At 40.7% G+C, this 17,449-nt stretch overlaps 2 protein-coding genes across 8 annotated transcripts in view; one reads left to right on the plus strand and one right to left on the minus strand.

The window, feature by feature from the left end:
* Positions 1–217: 217 nt before the first annotated feature.
* On the minus strand, positions 218–2,498 carry LCMT2 (leucine carboxyl methyltransferase 2). The gene has a single exon (XM_036923653.2). It carries the CDS (start codon positions 2,494–2,496, stop codon positions 436–438), a length of 2,061 nt encoding a protein of 686 aa, XP_036779548.2. The 5' UTR covers positions 2,497–2,498; the 3' UTR covers positions 218–435.
* Positions 2,499–2,651: 153 nt separating this feature from the next.
* Positions 2,652–17,449, plus strand: part of ADAL (adenosine deaminase like) — a 39,104-nt gene continuing 24,306 nt past the window's right edge. For 2 of the 7 annotated variants that reach the window (XM_057488758.1, XM_036923661.2), the window contains exons 1-4: positions 2,739–2,874; positions 14,147–14,375; positions 14,621–14,751; positions 15,143–15,203. In XM_057488758.1, the coding sequence (XP_057344741.1) occupies positions 14,310–14,375; positions 14,621–14,751; positions 15,143–15,203 (258 nt within the window). In that variant the 5' untranslated portion in view covers positions 2,739–2,874; positions 14,147–14,309. Of the gene's footprint in view, positions 2,875–12,213; positions 13,182–14,143; positions 14,376–14,620; positions 14,766–15,142; positions 15,204–17,449 lie in introns of those variants that run through there. The other 5 variants (XM_057488756.1, XM_036923663.2, XM_057488757.1 and 2 more) reach the window with 5 other exon arrangements.

Consider the following 17,449-nt stretch of genomic DNA (forward strand, 5'->3'; position numbering starts at 1 on the left):
CAACTTTTGGACTGGTAGGGGAAATGCTGGGAATACTGACTCACTCTTCCTGACCATCCCCCTCTTGTGCCTCTGACCAGTAGAACACACCAGAAACTAGAGGACAAGAAAACAATGCAGTTCATAAAGATCAGCTATCTGGGGCACAGAACACAGTGAAAGATGGAGAGTAGATCTGGAGCAAAACATATCATTACCATGCCGTGTACAAAATGAGTTGAGGCAACAAATCTGTGGTTTATTAGCAGTTATAAATCTAAATAAATATGAACCTCTTTCATGTTCTGCTCTGGATAATAGTGCTAATAAGAAAAAAAAAAAAAAAGGAAGGAGCGGAAGTAGTAGTAGTGTCTATAGCCAGTCAAATCCTGTTTGTGGAAACCTTTTATTGTCTACGTTAGTGGGTCCTGAATATATAAAAACGTCCAGTCCTTACTACCCAGCACTTAAGGAAGAAAGGTCTAATGTCACTGTATGGGGATTGAAGTAGGTGCCAAAGGAAAAGCAGTTCCCACCACCGCCAAGGAGCAGAAGCTGTTGCTCTTCAGGAAGGAGGATGCTGCTATGATTGTGTAACATTAATGGCCACGGCACACATGTTGTGTCAATCTGATACTCAGAACTCAATCCTGCAGTCAAATCAATAACAGTCACGCCAAGAACTGAGGAGGAATGAATCCAGATCCCTCCCACCAGCAGAAGCTTCCCATTGAGCACATGAGCTGTGTGGGCGTATCTTGGGGTAATGGGAGGCTGGATTACTACTGATTCCCAGAGGAATCCACCAGAGATTGGTTTCAGAAAGACCACAGAACTCAGTGGCTCTTCAGAAGCCCCTAGACCTCCTGCAATGAGGGCTCCCCCTTGCCAGCTGCAGGCACTGTGGGAATGCCGTCCTTCAGGTGCTTCCCCCTCCACTGGGATCCTGACCCAAGTCATTGTCCCCACATGTAGGAAATGCCAGTCACTTAGTACAGGATCCACCACACTTCGACCCCCATACACAAACAAATATTTCTGATTCTCATAAGACATGTTTGTTGTTGAATGTCGCCAACGTGACAAAATAGAATCTGCTTCTGGGCCGGCCTTTGTTACTGTTATGTTTAGGTCCTCAATGCTATTACCACCGTCACTCTTACACAAACGAAGTTGAAGTATCCCCAAGGCTGGAGTTACTGGGGACAGTCTGCCTCCTAGAACCAGAACCTGAGTATCTGAAAGTCTTGTCATGGTGTGATAAAGGCGTCCATCCCACGGAGCTCCGGTCCCCCAATTGCGTATCTGACTGCCTTTCCATTTAAAGTCACAGTATCTTGACAGCAAATGAAACATGCTCACTCGACAATGCCGCCCCTCCTCCTCCCCAAATCCTCCTGTACTGAGAATAATTTCTGGGCTCAAAAGGACAGAAGCGTGGCCATATCTCTTAAGGTTTGGGTCCTGGCGGGCACTAGGGACCACACTGGCAGGGAAGGCACCTGAAGGGGAAGCGGGATCTACCCGATGAAACACCTGTGAGCGAGGAAACACCAGAGTTTGGGAGAATGCATTGCCCCTAGAAGCGGCTAAAATGAAATAGTGGGAGCACTTCAGATGCCATTCTTCAAACTCATCAAAAGGTTCAAGATTTTCCACTCGCCGGCATTCTTCTGCGGGAAGAAAGCGGCGATAGAATCCATTCATGTCCAGGGCACTGCAAGCAGTCCAGCCAGCCCGAAGGAAGCGATGCTGCTGGGCCTCCACATCCGGAAAGCGGTCCAGGCCATGCAGGGGAGAATTTAGCTGCCGAAAATGCTGCTGCATGAATTGTCCAAAGGCGTCATGCGGCCTCATCTGCTCGTAGATCACGAAAAGGGCATTAGGGAAACGCTGGGCTGCCCAGGCGATGAGGGCGGCGGCATTATCCGCCTCAAGATAAGTCAGCACAGCCTCAGCCAGGAGCAGAGTGGGTGCGGCCGGGTCAAGTCCCGCGGCGGCCAGGGCCTGGTCCAGTCGCTGGAGCTGCCGCAGGTCCAACCCCAGGATGCGGTAGTCCAAGCTCGCAAAGCAGAGCGCTGACTCGGGATCCCCCCTCTGGAAAGGCCCAGTTAACGCAGACAGTTCCGGCGTATCTCCAATCCTTTCCGCTTTGCGCCGCGCCACATCCGGAAAATCTACTTCCCACACTGCAGTCCGGGTCAGGCGGCCCGCAGCTTTCAAGCGAAAATACAGCGAGTCCGAACCCGCGCCCAGCGACAGGATCTGCGCGCGAGACACGCCACTGACCGCGCAAGTCCGTTCTAAGAAGGTGTGCACGCAGTGGCGTATGGCGCGCGCGCGGACGTAGTAACCGCGGTGGATGAGCGGCGCGCGGCGCACGGTCCCCGGAACCAGCAAGGCGGCGAAGGGGTCGTGCACGTACCCGTGCGCGGCCAGGGAACTCTTGCTGAGGGCGCTGCTGTCGTTGGTACTCTGTACCGCCCCTAACCGCCGCTCGCGGCTCCGTGGGCCCATAGCCAGGATAGGGTCAGGAGTGGCGGTCAGGACAGGCTTGAAGCTACGCTTTCGTTCTATAGCACCCGCCTCATATATTTAAGAGCAGAAAAGTCACCTCACTCCCGCGACCTCCCCACCGCCTGCGAATCTGATGCGTCACTTCCGGAGAATGCACCTCGCCAATCGGAACTGAGGAAGGTGTAGCTTGTGCTCAAGTTCGACTGTGATTTGACTTTTCTCGGACGACCGCGTTTTTGCCGGAAGACTCCTCGCCGCTGTTTATTGTGAAGCCTTGAATTGTGTCGGGTAAGCGCGGGTTGTCATTTTTCTACAAGCCTTTACGTCCGAAGGGAAAATTTATCTTAACTTCTCATAGCAGACTAAAATCTTGGAGAGGTGAGTCTGTGGGGACTGACAACCAGACCTCCTTGGATGACAGGGTCCTCATTAAGTGTCTCGTAAGGCCAAAGCAGGGTTAGAACCACTGACCTTGATGGACAAGGAGAAGAGGTCGTTTGTTGGATCCTCATTAACTAGTACTTAAGAATTTACTTAATGCTTTCATCCTTACAAAAGAGATGCCATTTAAATCTGCGGACAAGTCAGTGAGGCCAGGTGCAAAGTGAAGAAACTGCAGAGGTGGTGATTCACCCAGTAAACTACCCCACAGATACATACTATATCGATTCCCTTGTATTAACCGGCTCTGTGCAAAGCTGACAATAAGTAAACCACTCAGCCTCTGTTTCTCAGCTATAGAATGACATTCTCCTCCACTTTCAGGGTTCTGTGATACTAGGATAGTGTTGAGTATGTCCACAGAAGAGAGATTATTCCCTCTGATACAGTCTGAGTTTTGTTGGAGGTTTAAAATAATCATCGAGTTTCTAAATTGGGTGTTGGGGAGTTATCAGTAGGAAACCTCTTCCAGAGATATTTATGAGATTTGTAATTTTATTAATTGATATCTGGTGACTGACGCGGGGTAAGAAGGAAATCAGGATGACTATAAATAAGGTTACCTTGAAGTAGTACAGCACAGCTGTTAAGAGCATGAGTTTTGGAGTCCAGCCAATTTGGATTTGGATACTGGAACTCAAGAGTTTGAGTCAGGATAAAGGTTTGATTATTTAAAAGTATAATTAAGATTTGGTGTATAAGAATTCGTAATGACCTCAGGTAAAGCAATTTCTGTAGCAATAAGGACAGAATCCATATTTTAGTGAATGAAAAAATAAGTAAATGGAGACAGCCAGTCTAAATTATGCTTTCAAGGAGCTTAGCTCAGAAGAAAAGGAGAAACAGGGCAGTAGTTAAGAGGAATGTGGATAAAAGAGTTTTTGTTTTTTGTGTTTTTTGGATACTGTACATGCGTGTTGATCCCCTGAGAGAAATTGGCCACTGGAGAGAGAGGTTGGAGGAACAGAAAAGTCAGATTAACTTGGGAAATACTGCCTTTTTGGTAAAGACCAGATCAGGAAAAGTGATTCAAGAAGAGAGAGAATGGAGCAAAATCTGTGATTTGGGTGCCTTATGATTGTTTTCTGGTTATTATATTTAATCTGTTTATTTTTATGGGGATAATAATACTTAATGGGTTGTAGTGAGGATTGAGTAAAATAACCATCTAAGACACTTAGCACAGTGCCTAGCTCATAGTTGCTTAATAAATAGTAACAAATGTTATTATTCTGAGTTCCTTTTTTAGCATGAAAAAAAGTTATCTGAGAAGCAGGAGATGGGTTTTGGCTCTGCCCTAGAAATATAGCAACAAACATAAAAAATCTTAACTCCATGTGTTGCCTTTGGCTCCTCATCCCCACTCCAGCTTCTTCTGGCCCATCCAAACCCAGCACAGAAAGGTTGAATTTGGCAGGCATGATATTGTTGATAGCAGTATCTTAGTCATGGATGAGTAAATCATTTCTTTTTTAATGTGTAAACTGTGCCAGTTTGGGTGGCTCTCAAATTTCCATAGGTTAACATTGTAGCCAATGGGTCAGTAAATATACTCACAACTAGTTAAAGGTAGTCTGGAGGGTGGTTTGAACGTGGCACAAGATAAGATCAGAAGGATGGAAAATACAGATGAAAAGCTAGCCACCTTTCAGATTTGTTACCTCCAAAGTGCTTTTTTAGGCTTCCTATTACCTAAACATTAAGTTCTTCCCTCTAGTAATTCATAAAAAAAGCTGTTTTGTAAGTTTTTAAATTATTTATTTTATAAACAATTATTTTAAATGTTAATTTAATTTTATTATTTCAAAAAGTAATTAAGTATTTTATGCTTGTAAAACCTTCAAATTGCACAAAACTATATAAGGTAAATAAAAGTAAAATTCTCTCCCCTGACCTTTGCTACTTCTAACCAGCCATCTAAAGGCAGCAGTTTCTATGTATCCTTCCATATGTGTGGTTTTTTTTTTTTGGTATCATTAATCTACAATTACATGAAGAACATTATGTTTACTCGGCTGCCCCCTTCACCAAGTCCTCCCCACATACCCCTTCACAGTCACTGTTCATCAGCATAGCAAGATGCTGTAAAATCACTACGTGTCTTCTCTGTTGTACAGCCTTCCCAGTGCCCCCCACACACTATACATGCTAGTTGTAATGCCCTCTTTCTTTTTCCCCGCCCTTGTCCCTTCCTTCCCACCCATCCTCCCCATTCCCTTTCCCTTTGGTAACTATTAGTCCATTCTTGGGTTCTGTGATTCTGCTGCTGTTTTGTTCCTTCAGTTTTCCTTAGGTCTTATACTCCACGTATGAGTGAGAAATCATTTGGTACTTGTCTTTCTTCGCCTGGCTTATTTCACTGAGCATAATACCCTCTGGCTCCATCCATGTTGTTGCAAATGGTAGGATCTGTTTTTTTCTTATGGCTGAGTAATATTCCATTGTATATATGTATCACATCTTCTTTATCCATTCATCTACAGATGGACATTTAGGTTGCTTACATTTCTTGGCTATTGTAAATAGTGCTGCGATAAACATAGGGGTGCATCTGTCTTTTTCAGACTGGCTGCTGCATTCGTAGGGTAAATTCCTAGAAGTGGAATTCCTGGGTGAAATGGTATTTCTATTTGGAGCTTTTTGAGGAACCTCCATACTGCTTTCCATAATGGTTGAACTAGTTTACATTCCCACCAGCAGTGTAGGAGGGTTCCCCTTTCTCCACAACCTCACCAACATTTGCTGTTGTTTGTCTTTTGGATGGTGGCAATCCTTACTGGTGTGAGGTGATACCTCATTATGGTTTTAATTTGCATTTCTCTGATGACAAGCGATGTGGAGCATCTTTTCATGTGTCTGTTGACCATCTGAATTTATTCTTTAGAGAACTGTCTTTTCAGCTCCTCTGCCCATTTTTTAATTGGATTATTTGCTTTTTGTTTGTTGAGGTGCGTGAGCTCTTTATATATTTTGGATGTCAGCCCTTTATTGGATCTGTCATTTATGAATATATTGTCCCATACTGTAGGATACCTTTTTGTTCTATTGATGGTGCCTTTGCTGTACAGAAGCTTTTTAGCTTGATATAGTTAGTCCCACTTGTTCATTTTTGCTTTTGTTTCCCTTGCCCGGGGAGATATGTTCATGAAGAAGTCACTCATGTTTATGTCCATGAGATTTTTGCCTATGTTTTTTTCTAAGAGTTTTATGGTTTCATGACTTACATTTAGGTCTTTGATCCATTTCGAATTTACTTTTGTGTATGGGGTTAGACAGTGATCCAGTTTCATTCTCTTACATGTAGCTGTCTGGTTTTGCCAGCACCATCTGTTGAAGAGACTGTCATTTCGCCATTGTATGTCCTTGGCTCCTTTATTGAATATTAATTGACCATATATGTTTGGGTTTATGTTTGGCATCTCTATTCTGTTCCATTGGTCTGTGGCTCTGTTCTTGTGCCAATACCAGATTGTCTTGATTACTGTGGCTATGTAGTAGAGCTTGAGGTTGGGGAGCAAGATCCCCCACACTTTATTCTTCCTTCTCAGGATTGCTTTGGCTATCCGGGGTCTTTGGTGGTTCCATATGAATTTTTGAACTATTTGTTTCAGTTCATTGAGGAATGCTGTTGGTAATTTGATAGGGATTGCATCAAATCTGTATATTGCTTTGGGCAGAATGGCCATTTTGATGATATTAATTCTTCCTAGCCAGGAGCTTCCATTCGTTAGTGTCCTCTTTAATTTCTCTTAAGAGTGTCTTGTAATTTTCAGGGTATAGGTCTTTCACTTCCTTGGTTAGGTTTATTCCTAGGTATTTTATTCTTTTTGATGCAATTGTGAATGGAATTGTTTTCCTGATTTCTCTTTCTATTAGTTCATTGTTAGTATATAGGAAAGACACAGATTTCTGTGTGTTAATTTTGTATCCTGCAACTTTGCTGAATTCTGATATTAGTTCTAGTAGTTTTGGAGTGGAGTCTTTAGGGTTTTTTATGTACAATATCATGTCATCTGCAAATAGTGACAGTTTGACTTCTACTTCACCAATCTGGATTCCTTGTATTTCTTTGTTTTGTCTGATTGCCATGGCTAGGACCTCCAATACTATGTTGAATAACAGTGGGGAGAGTGGGCATCCCTGTCTTGTTCCCGATCTCAGAGGAAAAGCTTTCAGCTTCTCGCTGTTCAGTATGATGTTGGCTGTGGGTTTATCATATATGGCCTTTATTATGTTGAGGTACTTGCCCTCTATACCCATTTTGTTGAGAGTTTTTATCATGAATGGATGTTGAATTTTGTCGAATGCTTTTTCAGCATCTATGGAGATGATCATATGGTTTTTGTCCTTCTTTTTGTTGATTTGGTGGATGATGTTGATGGATTTTCGAATGTTGTATCATCCTTGCATCCCTGGGATGAATCCCACTTGGTCATGGTGTATGATCGTTCTGATGTATTTTTGAATTCGGTTTGCTAATATTTTGTTGAGTATTTTTGCATCTACGTTCATCAGGGATATTGGTCTGTAGTTTTCTTATTGGTGGGTTCTTTGCCTGGTTTTGGTGTTACGGTGATGTTGGCTTCATAGAATGAGTTTGGAAGTATTCCCTCCTCTTCTATTTTTTGGAAAACATTAAGGAGAATGGGTATTATATCTTCTCTGTATGTCTGATAAAATTCAGAAGTAAATCCATCTGGCCCGGGGGTTTTGTTCTTGGGTAGTTTTTGATTACCACTTCAATTTTGTTGCTGGTAATTGGTCTATTTAGATTTTCTGTTTCTTTCTGGGTCAGTCTTGGAAGGTTGTATTTTTCTAGGAAGTTGTCCATTTCTCCTAGGTTTTCCAGCTTGTTAGCATATAGGTTTTCATAGTATTCTCTAATAATTCTTTGTATTTCTGTGGGGTCTGTCATGATTTTTCCTTTCTTGTTTCTGATTCTGTCAATGTGTGTTGACTCTCTTTTCTCTTAATAAGTCTGGCTAGAGGCTTATCTATTTTGTTTATTTTCTTGAAGAACCAGCTCTTGGTTTCATTGATTTTTTTCCTATTGTTTTATTCTTCTCAATTTTATTTATTTCTTCTCTGATCTTTATTATGTCCCTCCATCTGCTGACCTTAGGCCTCATTTGTTCTTTTTCCAATTTCAGTAATTGTGACATTAGACTATTCATTTGGGATTGTTCTTTCTTCTTTAAATATGCCTGGATTAAGAATTAGGAGAAGTGCAAGTTGTAGCGCTCCAAAATCTTACAATTACAGACTATCTACTGTTAAAAGAACATATGGGGATGTGAACAGTTCCCAGGAATGGGTTGTTTTAATTTGTCTGATTTCTCTCAGACTGTTCAAGTACAGTTGGACAATATCCATCATATCCTAGATAAATTTTCACAAATGCCTAGGATGCCTAACTGGTTTTCTTGGTTTCACTGGAGATGGCTGGTAATTATAGATCTGCTTTGGTTATGTAACTGTATTCCTATTATGTTAATGTGTGTGCGCAATTTAATTAGTAGTTTAAAACCTATACATGCTTAAGTTATTCTACAAGAAGATATGTCAAAGAAATAATCAATCTTCCCATGTTTTCTTCCGCCTGCTACTTCTATAGCTTTTCTTCTTCCTTCCTAACTACAACCCTTAAATAGAATTCGTGCCTCATATCGAATTTACCGAGTATCATAATTCCTCCAAGTGGTAAAGATACCTCAAGACAAATGCTGGGCATAGAAGCCACAGGGCATAAATCTGCAAAGAAGTAAAAAGCTAACCTTTTCAAACAATATGGCTTCTCTCTCACTTACCAACTTTACATTTCCCTGTATGGCCCCGGATGATGACTGGTTAGCCAGAGATGGGTAAGATTCCTCAAGGGAGGAACAACCTAAGACAGGCACAGTCGCAGGGGGGCCATCAGGTGAGAAATTGGGGATCAACAGAGGTGAGGCTTAGAACCTCACCCCACCGTTTTGAGAGACATCTTCTGCATCCGTGGATGTTTTGTTGCCCTTGTCTAGCTTGGATTAACACATAGTCTACAGGCACATACCTGATCATCTACATTTGCTCTCTTACAATACTAAACTATGTTTTCTACCTTTATCTTGTATCTACCTACCACTTCAGCATTTTATTAAAAATAATAATATAATAATAATAGAGAAATGTGGGATCCACATATAAATCAAGTATAAAAATCAAATGAATATTCATATTTGACCTGATTGTTTATAGTTCATAATGCGTGATCAAAACTGAAAGTTTCTGTGATGACTGCCCTTGTACTGTTCACCATGTAGGAACTTATTCACTATGTAAGAATTTGTTCACCATGTAAGAACTTGTTCGTTATGCTTCAGAAGATTGGAGACTGACGAGAATTAGGCTTGGGGTGGATTAATGATTGTGCATTGAGCATTGACTCCCCTATACAGATTATTGTTGTTAACAACCATTTGATCAATAAATATGAGAGATGCCCTCTCAAAAAAAAAAATATGCCTAGATTGCTATATACTTTCCTCTTAAGACTGCTTTTGCTGCGTCCCACAGAAGTTGGGGCTTTGTGTTGTTGTTGTCATTTGTTTCCATATATTGCTGGATCTCCATTTTAATTTGGTCGTTGATCCATTGATTATTTAGGAGCATGTTGTTAAGCCTCCATGTGTTTGTGGGCCTTTTGATTTCTTTGTACAATTTATTTCTAGTTTTACACCTTTGTGGTCTGAAAAGCTGTTTGGTAGGATTTCAATCTTTTGGAATTTACTGAGGCTCTTTTTGTGGCCTAGTATGTGGTCTATTCTGGAGAATGTTCCATGTGCACTTGAGAAGAATGTGTATCCTGTTGCTTTTGGGTGTAGAGTTCTATAGATGTCTGTTGGGTCCATTGTTCTAGTGTGTTGTTCAGTGCCTCTGTGTCCTTACTTATTTTCTGTCTGTTGGATCTGTCCTTTGGAGTGAGCGGTGTGTTAAAGTCTCCCAAAATGAATGCATTGCATTCTATTTCCTCCTTTAATTCTGTTAGTATTTGTTTCACATATAAAGTGCTCCTGTATTGGGTGCATATATGTTTATAATGGTTATATCCTCTTGTTGGACTGAGCCCTTTATCATTATGTAGTGTCCTTCTTTATCTCGTTACTTTCTTTGTTTTGAAGTCTATTTTGTCTGATACTAGTATTGCAACACCTGCTTTTTTCTCCCTATTGTTTGCATGAAATATCTTTTTCCATCCCTTGACTTTTAATCTGTGCATGTCTTTGGGTTTGTGGTAAGTCTCTTGTAAGCAGCATATAGATGGGTCTTGCTTTTTTATCCATTCTCTTACTCTGTGTCTTTTGATTGGTGCATTCAGTCCATTTACATTTAGGGTGATTATTGAAAGATATGTACTTATTGTCATTGCAGGCTTTAGATTCGTGGTTATCAAAGGTAGCTTCTTTACTACCTTACTGTCTTACTTAACTCACTTATTGAGCTATTATAAACATAGCCTGATGATTATTTCTCTCCCTTTTTATTCCTCCTCCTCTATTCTTCATATGTTGGGTCTTTTGTTCTGTGCTCTTTTTAGGAGTGCTCCCATCTAGAGCAGTCCCTCTAAACTGCCCTGTAGAGCTGGTTTGTGGGAGTCAAATTCACTCAACTTTTCCTTGTCTGGGAATTGTTTAATCCCTCCTACATATTTAAATGATAATCATGCTGGATACAGTATCCTTGGTTGAAGGCCCTTCCTTATCATTGCATTAAATATATCATGCCATTCTCTTCTGGCCTGTAAGGTTTCTGTTGAGAAGTCTGATGATAGCCTGATGGGTTTTCCTTTTTAGGTGACCTTTTTTCTCTCTCTCGCTGCCTTTAATACTCTGTCCCTGTCCTTGATCTTTGCCATTTTAATTATTATGTGTCTTGGTGTTGTCCTCTTTGGGTCCTTTCTGTTGGGAGTTCTGTGTACTTCCGTAGTCTGAGCAAGTATTTCCTCCCCCAGTTTGGGGAAGTTCTCAGCAATTATTTCTTCAAATACACTTTCTATCCCTTTTTCTCTCTTTTCTTCTGGTACCCCCATAATGCGGATATTGTTCCTTTTGGATTGGCCACACGGTTCTCTTAATATTGTTTCATTCCTGGAGATCCTTTTATCTCTCTCTGCGTCAGCTTCTATGCGTTCCTGTTCTCTGGTTTCTATTCCATCAATGGTCTCTTGCATCTTATCCATTCTGCTTATAAATGCTTCCAGAGATTGTTTCACTTCTGTAATCTCCCTCTGGATGTCATCCCTTAGCTCTTGTATATTTCTCTGCATCTCTGTCAGCATGTTTATGATTTTTATTTTGAATTCTTTTTCAGGAAGACTGGTTAGGTCTGTCTCCTCAGGTGTTGAGTCTGTGATTTTTGTCTGTCTCAGATTCTGCCTTTTCATGGCGATAGAGATAGTTTGCGGAGCTGGGGCGAGTGACGGCTAGGAGAACATCCCTTCTTGTTGGTTTGTGGCCCTCCTCTCCTGGGAGAACAGCGACCTCTAGCGGCTTGTGCTGGGCAGCTGCACACAGATGGGGCCTCTGATTCTTGCCCAGCCACTATGGAGTTTAGCTCTGCAGTTGCTGTGGGCATGGCTTGCCTCAGGCTGCTCCTCCGATATGGCGGAGCCGCGTCAGAGGGGAAACGGCTGGGAGGCTGTTTATCTCCGTGAGGGGCCTCCAAGCCACCCTGCTGTACAGGGGGTTAGGGTGCCCAGAGTTCCCCAGGATTCCCAGCTGCTGGGCTAAGTGTCCCGGGACGCTTCCATCCAGCTGTGGGGTCCCTGTCCCTTAAAGACTTTCAAAAAGCACTCGCTTTTCTTTGTCCCCAGGGCGCCGGCTGCAGGGACCCGCTCACAGGTCTTACTGTCCTGTTTCCCTAGTTTCCAGCACCCCACACACGCACTGGGTCTGCGCTCTGGTGCGGATGGCTAGGGCTGGGTGTTTAGCAGTCCTGGGCTCCCTCTCCCTCCCACTCCAACTCCTCTCCTCCTGCCAGGAGCTTGGGTGAAGGGTGCTCGGGTCCCGCCGGGCCGCGGCTTGTATTTTACCCCCTTTGCGAGGTGCTGGGTTCTCGCAGGTGTGGATGTAGTCTGGCTGTTGTCCTGTGTCTTCTGGTCTCTCTTTTAGGGAGAGTTGTATTTGTTGTATTTTCAAAAATATATGTGGTTTTGGGAGGAGATTTCCGCTGCTCTACTCACGCCGCCATCTTGGCTCTCTTTCTACCCATATGTGTTTTAAGAATAAAGAATGTAAATAGATGAGTTTGTGTGTATACATACATACATGCTTTGCTCATAAATATCTTTCTGAACAATATATTTTGCAATTTACTTTTTAGGAGAAATACCCTATCAAATATTAGTTTTCCACATAGTCATAGATATTCAGTTGGATGGATATAAATCAATTTAGACAGTACCCTACTGATGGACATCTATATTGTTTCTAATTTTTTGCTGTTTTAAAGAATGCTAAAGAAATGTATTTGTACAAACCATATAAGATACAGGATGAATTCCTAAAAGTAGGATTACTGGGGCAAAAAATATGTGGGGTTGTGTGTGTGTGTGTGTTTAAGTAGATATTGCCAAGTTTCTTTCCAAAAAGATTATACTGAGTTGTGCTCCTAACATAACTTTTAGTCACACCTCCATCAATGTTGGAAATTATTTTTATGAGGTTCAGAATTTTTTCTGGATAATTTTATAAGTTAAATATTCCATGTGAACTTTACAAATCAATTTCTAAGGAATAATTTTGAGAAATTTTTAAACATTTGTCTTATAGGTCAGTTTATGATAAATTAACTTTGCCTATGTAAGATACGTCTTTCCATTTTAGTTACGTCTCTTATGAACTTCAATAGAGATATTAAACAAATAGTCCATCTTTTTCATTTATTACTATTTATTAATCACTTATTATGGCATTCCATTGAAGTCCCACTTTTGTCTCATACTGAATTGGCCTTTCTGTATATTTCTATGGCATTATCTATATATACAAAATATATATATATTTCAATATCTTGGTAAATATTTAACTCCTCTTGGTATCAGTTTATTAATTTGTAATGTGGTAAATATATAAATTTTGCAAAATTAGTGGAGAATTAAACATAATATTAAAAGTTCTTGCTTCTCACCTGGTATGTTCTGAATGGAAACTGCTATTCGTATCAACACCATCATCATCAATATGTGAAAACCCACAGGAGTCAAGGTGACTACTTTGAAAATCACTGAATTTCATTTGGAATTTTATCTTAATTTATAAGCCACCTTGGTGAAGGGAAAGTAGGATTTGTTTAGTCCCTACAGTGTGCTGGTCCTAGGGAAGAGGACTATGCCATAGTTCTTGTTCTTAGGAAGTTTACAGTCTTGGTGAGGAAGAAAGACAAGTAAATCAGTGATTGAGATACAATGTGGTAAAGTCCTGAGTTAAAGGTAGTCACTGAGTTATATAGGTGCATAGAAGAGGTGAATTTAAGTAACTATATTAATCCTCACAGCTATTCTGCATTTTTATCCCATTTTTGGGAATAAGAACACTAAAGCCATAGTTAAATGACTTAAGGCCACATAGCTACTAAATGGAGGAACTGGTAAAAGGATTAACCTAGGTCCATCTGACTCCAGTGCTTCTGCTTTTCCTTTATATATTTTAAACAGTTCAAAAATATAAACTTTTTTTTACCCAAAATAGGCTTTATAAGTTTCTAGTTTTAGAAGTAGTTTTATAGAAAGTGCTAATAGGTAAGGAATATACCCCACTAAATTTCAGATTTTTAATCCACCTCTTATCAGCTTAAGGCCTTTATTATTTCTAGTTGAGATTGTTAGCTCACTTAAGTTAGCTTTGGAGGGGCTTTTGTCCATTTTTTAATTGAAGTATCATTGATGTACAATCTTATATTGGTTTCAAATATACATCACAGTGGTTCAACAATTACCCGTATTATTAAATCCTTGAGCCCTTTTAGTGCGGTTACAATCTGTCAACACTGGAAGATGTTACATAATCATTGACTGTTTTCTCCATGCTGTACTTCCATCCCTGTGACCAACTTATATTATGATTGGGAATTTTTGTGAGGGGGAATTTTGTCTTTTGAGGAATATGTTAGCAAAATCCTGTGTCTTTGTGTTTATATCAACATCTGAAAATGTTCACATTTGTTTAAGCAGGTGAGCCTGAACCCAGAGCTGCACATACGGTTTATCAGAATGTGTGGAGGTAAAGCCATCTGAAGGAAATTCAAGACCACAAAATTTACTGACTGAAATACATTGTATTGTTCATACCAAGAATAAGTGCATTTGGAGAAAGATCTTTTTATTCTGCTAAATCATGATGGAAGCAGAAGAGCAACATCAGCCATGGAAGACAACCTTCTACTCAGAATTACCTAAAGTGGTGAGAATCCAACCACAGAATTCTGGAGTGGGTGCTAATTATAACGACTTCTGTGTTGTTTTTTTTTTTTCTTCACAAAACAAAAGTAAATTTTATAGGTAGAATTTGTAATCTTTAAAAGTTATAAAGCTGCATCTATTAGGAAGTTTGCCTAATATGGACTACAAACACCAATCAGGTACCTGATAGGATGCTATGAATCTAGCAGATACTTGAGAAGTTTTGACTGTGTTCTTTTGTTTTAGGAACTTCATGCCCACTTGAATGGATCGATTAGTTCTAATACCATGAAGAAATTAATAGCCAAGAAGCCAGGTATTAAAATCCATGAACAGATGACGATGATTGACAAGCAAAAAAAAAGAACTTTAGAAGAGTGAGTTTAAGGAGGTTGTGGACCTATTTTTTTTCTCTATTACTATTTTGAGACTGTATGTGGTATTCAGAATTCAGATTTTAGTAGTTAAATGAATAGGGTAGTGATTTAGTGTGGAGAGGACAACTTGACATACAGCATTTTATCTAACTGTCAGACTTGACAGTTTTTTAGTGATTTATGTTGTTTGTGAAGTTATAATTAAGACTTGAAAATACAGGCTTATCAATTTTTCCCCATTTGCTGCTGTCAGTGGCAGGGGTAGAGGATGTGGTGGGGAGTAGGGGTGGAGAAGGGGAACTATTTAGTTTCATTTCATTTGGTTTTTTAGTGAGTTTTCTTGAGTGACAAGTTTGATAACAAGGGTATGTTAAAACTTTCCATGTTGCAGATGTTTCCAGATGTTTCAAATTATTCATCAGGTTACTACCAGCCCTGAAGATATTCTAATGGTGAGAGACAATGTGATTTTTATAAAGGCTTAAAAATTGTTTTACCCTTCTGTTACACACGAACTTTTGCTTTCATCAGGTATCAGATGAAAAATGTTTTCTGCTTTTTTATGGCAACTCTTCTCAAAACCAACGTAAGACATTTTGCCTAAGAGCTAATATGAAAAGACTACATCCTTTGTAAAAAAAATATGAGAAAAGAACCAAGGTCAACATCAATTAGATAGAGGACACTATGGAGGAGAAAATCTTGTCCTGTTTTCCATATGTAACATCATATGAAATATGTGACCACAGATGGGCATCTCTTTTATAAGGCTTTACCTGTATTGCTTGGGATGCTTTTAACTGCTTAGGTAGACATCACAGAGAAAGAAGCAGCTCATGAAGTGCTTAGAGATTGAATGATTAATTCCCAGGGAAATGGTGTTTGTCCTCTGGGGATGAAGGACTAGAGGACACCACTGTGTTTTCTTATCTGAAGTTCTGTGATACTAGAGTCTGATAAGGTAGACTGGCTTCTGTATCACTGATCTGAACAGGATGGCATTTTAAAATGTCCATTTAAATGGAGAGAAGCAAAATCCTATCCGTGTTCTTAACCATTAGAAAAAATACAGAGTATAAGTATAAGTCAGGAAAGAATTCCCCTCCTTGGTTGAGACTGATCCTCATGATAAGTATTAAGTAAATCAGTCACCTTTGGGAGGAGAGTTAGCTCCACAAGTTTAGTCCACAGAAGTTGATGAGTTCCCACAATGCTAAAGATGAGGCGATAGAAAGACAGACTGACATGGTCCCTGCCCCTGAGGAATTGATAGTTAGCTTGGAGAGACAGACCCATAAATCCAACATAATGAGGTAAGCTCTGTGTTAGAAACATGCACAGGGATTTACTGGAACCCAAAGGTGCACTGTCCAATCAGCTGCTCAACAGATACCATTTAACAATGCTAGGAATGTGAACCACAGGAGTTCTATCTCATTTTCTGTTGCTGAGTGTAATGAAGCAAAACTGATGAACTTCTAGATTTTGAGAGTTTAATAGTCCATGGCTATGATAATGCCATGCTCATGTTTCATTCTTGTCAAAGTTGGTAAAAAGCTTTATTAAAATGTGAGGAATTAAGGTTCTGTGCATTTGACTTACTGCTACTGGGATGAGCACCTGTAGGTGGTTCAGAGGATGACAGATGTCCCAGAGGGTGAAATTAATGACATTTACATATAATAAATGAACCACATGGGAGTAAGTTAAAAGATTGTTTGTAAATGTGGGTCTGGGCATGTGGGATCACTTAACAGTCTAGTCAAGGTGACCTGAATGAGTGTAATATCAAAGAGATAGGATTGGAATGAGACTATTAATATTACATGTGCCAGACAACTATACTCAAGACTACTTTCTAAAGTCAGTATTTTTATTGTTCCCTTTATGCAGATGAAAAAAACTAAGGCCTGAAGAGGTTAAGTGTAATTTATTCACTTACAGAGAATTAGTGCCAGACTTGACTCTCTCTCTCTGGTTCCAGAGCCAGTGTTCTTTCTCATTCAAGATAACCAGTCTTACTGTCCTTTGAGTAAGCAGAAACTTAACTAATTTGTGATGTACTCTCTCTGAAGAAAGAACTTGAATAGATGTTCTCAGTCTAGAACATAGGAGAGAAAAGCCCAAGGAGCAAAGAGCTTCCCTCAGTACCAGTTGCTAGGTGGAACAGAAAAGGCTGAATCTGGCAGAAACAGATGTGGATCCAGAGAAGTGTTCTTGGGCATAGGGTAGGGCTGATGCCACAAGCCTCACCATGGCCCAGAGTACTCTCCCTCCCACTGCTCTTACACATGCCAGCAACCTTCTGTTTTACTTGGTTTCACAGGTGCCACTAGGAAAGGAGGTGCCCATTGTACCTTAGTAGTAAAAGAGTAGATACAATCCCTTCAGTCACTCAGAAGGACTGTCACTTCACGTCCTCACTTTCACCATTGCTGTCAGAGCACCCATTAGCCTATAGGCTCCTGCATTAATCTCGTGTGAGCTGGGGTAGAGTGAGTTGGCCTCCCTTGGTCTGCTCAGTTCTGGAGCAATGACAAGATGCCTGTTCCTCAGCTTGTAAGGACAAGGCCCACACACCCTGGGGGTGGCGGGCAGCAGTGCCACAGGGTCCAGGGCCTGCAGTGATGGCTCAGGCTGCAGGGTTGTGCTCAGTGGTGGGGAAGAGGGTGTCTGATTTGGAATGCTGTTGTGTTGC

Source organism: Manis pentadactyla, chromosome 11 (genome assembly GCF_030020395.1).
Source record: "Manis pentadactyla isolate mManPen7 chromosome 11, mManPen7.hap1, whole genome shotgun sequence".
Classification (NCBI taxonomy): Eukaryota; Metazoa; Chordata; class Mammalia; order Pholidota; family Manidae; genus Manis; species Manis pentadactyla.

What these genes read in the sequence shown, in the direction of transcription:
- LCMT2 (XM_036923653.2), bottom strand. Translation starts at nt 2,496, where the DNA reads ATGGGCCCACGGAGCCGCGAGCGGCGGTTAGGGGCGGTACAGAGTACC.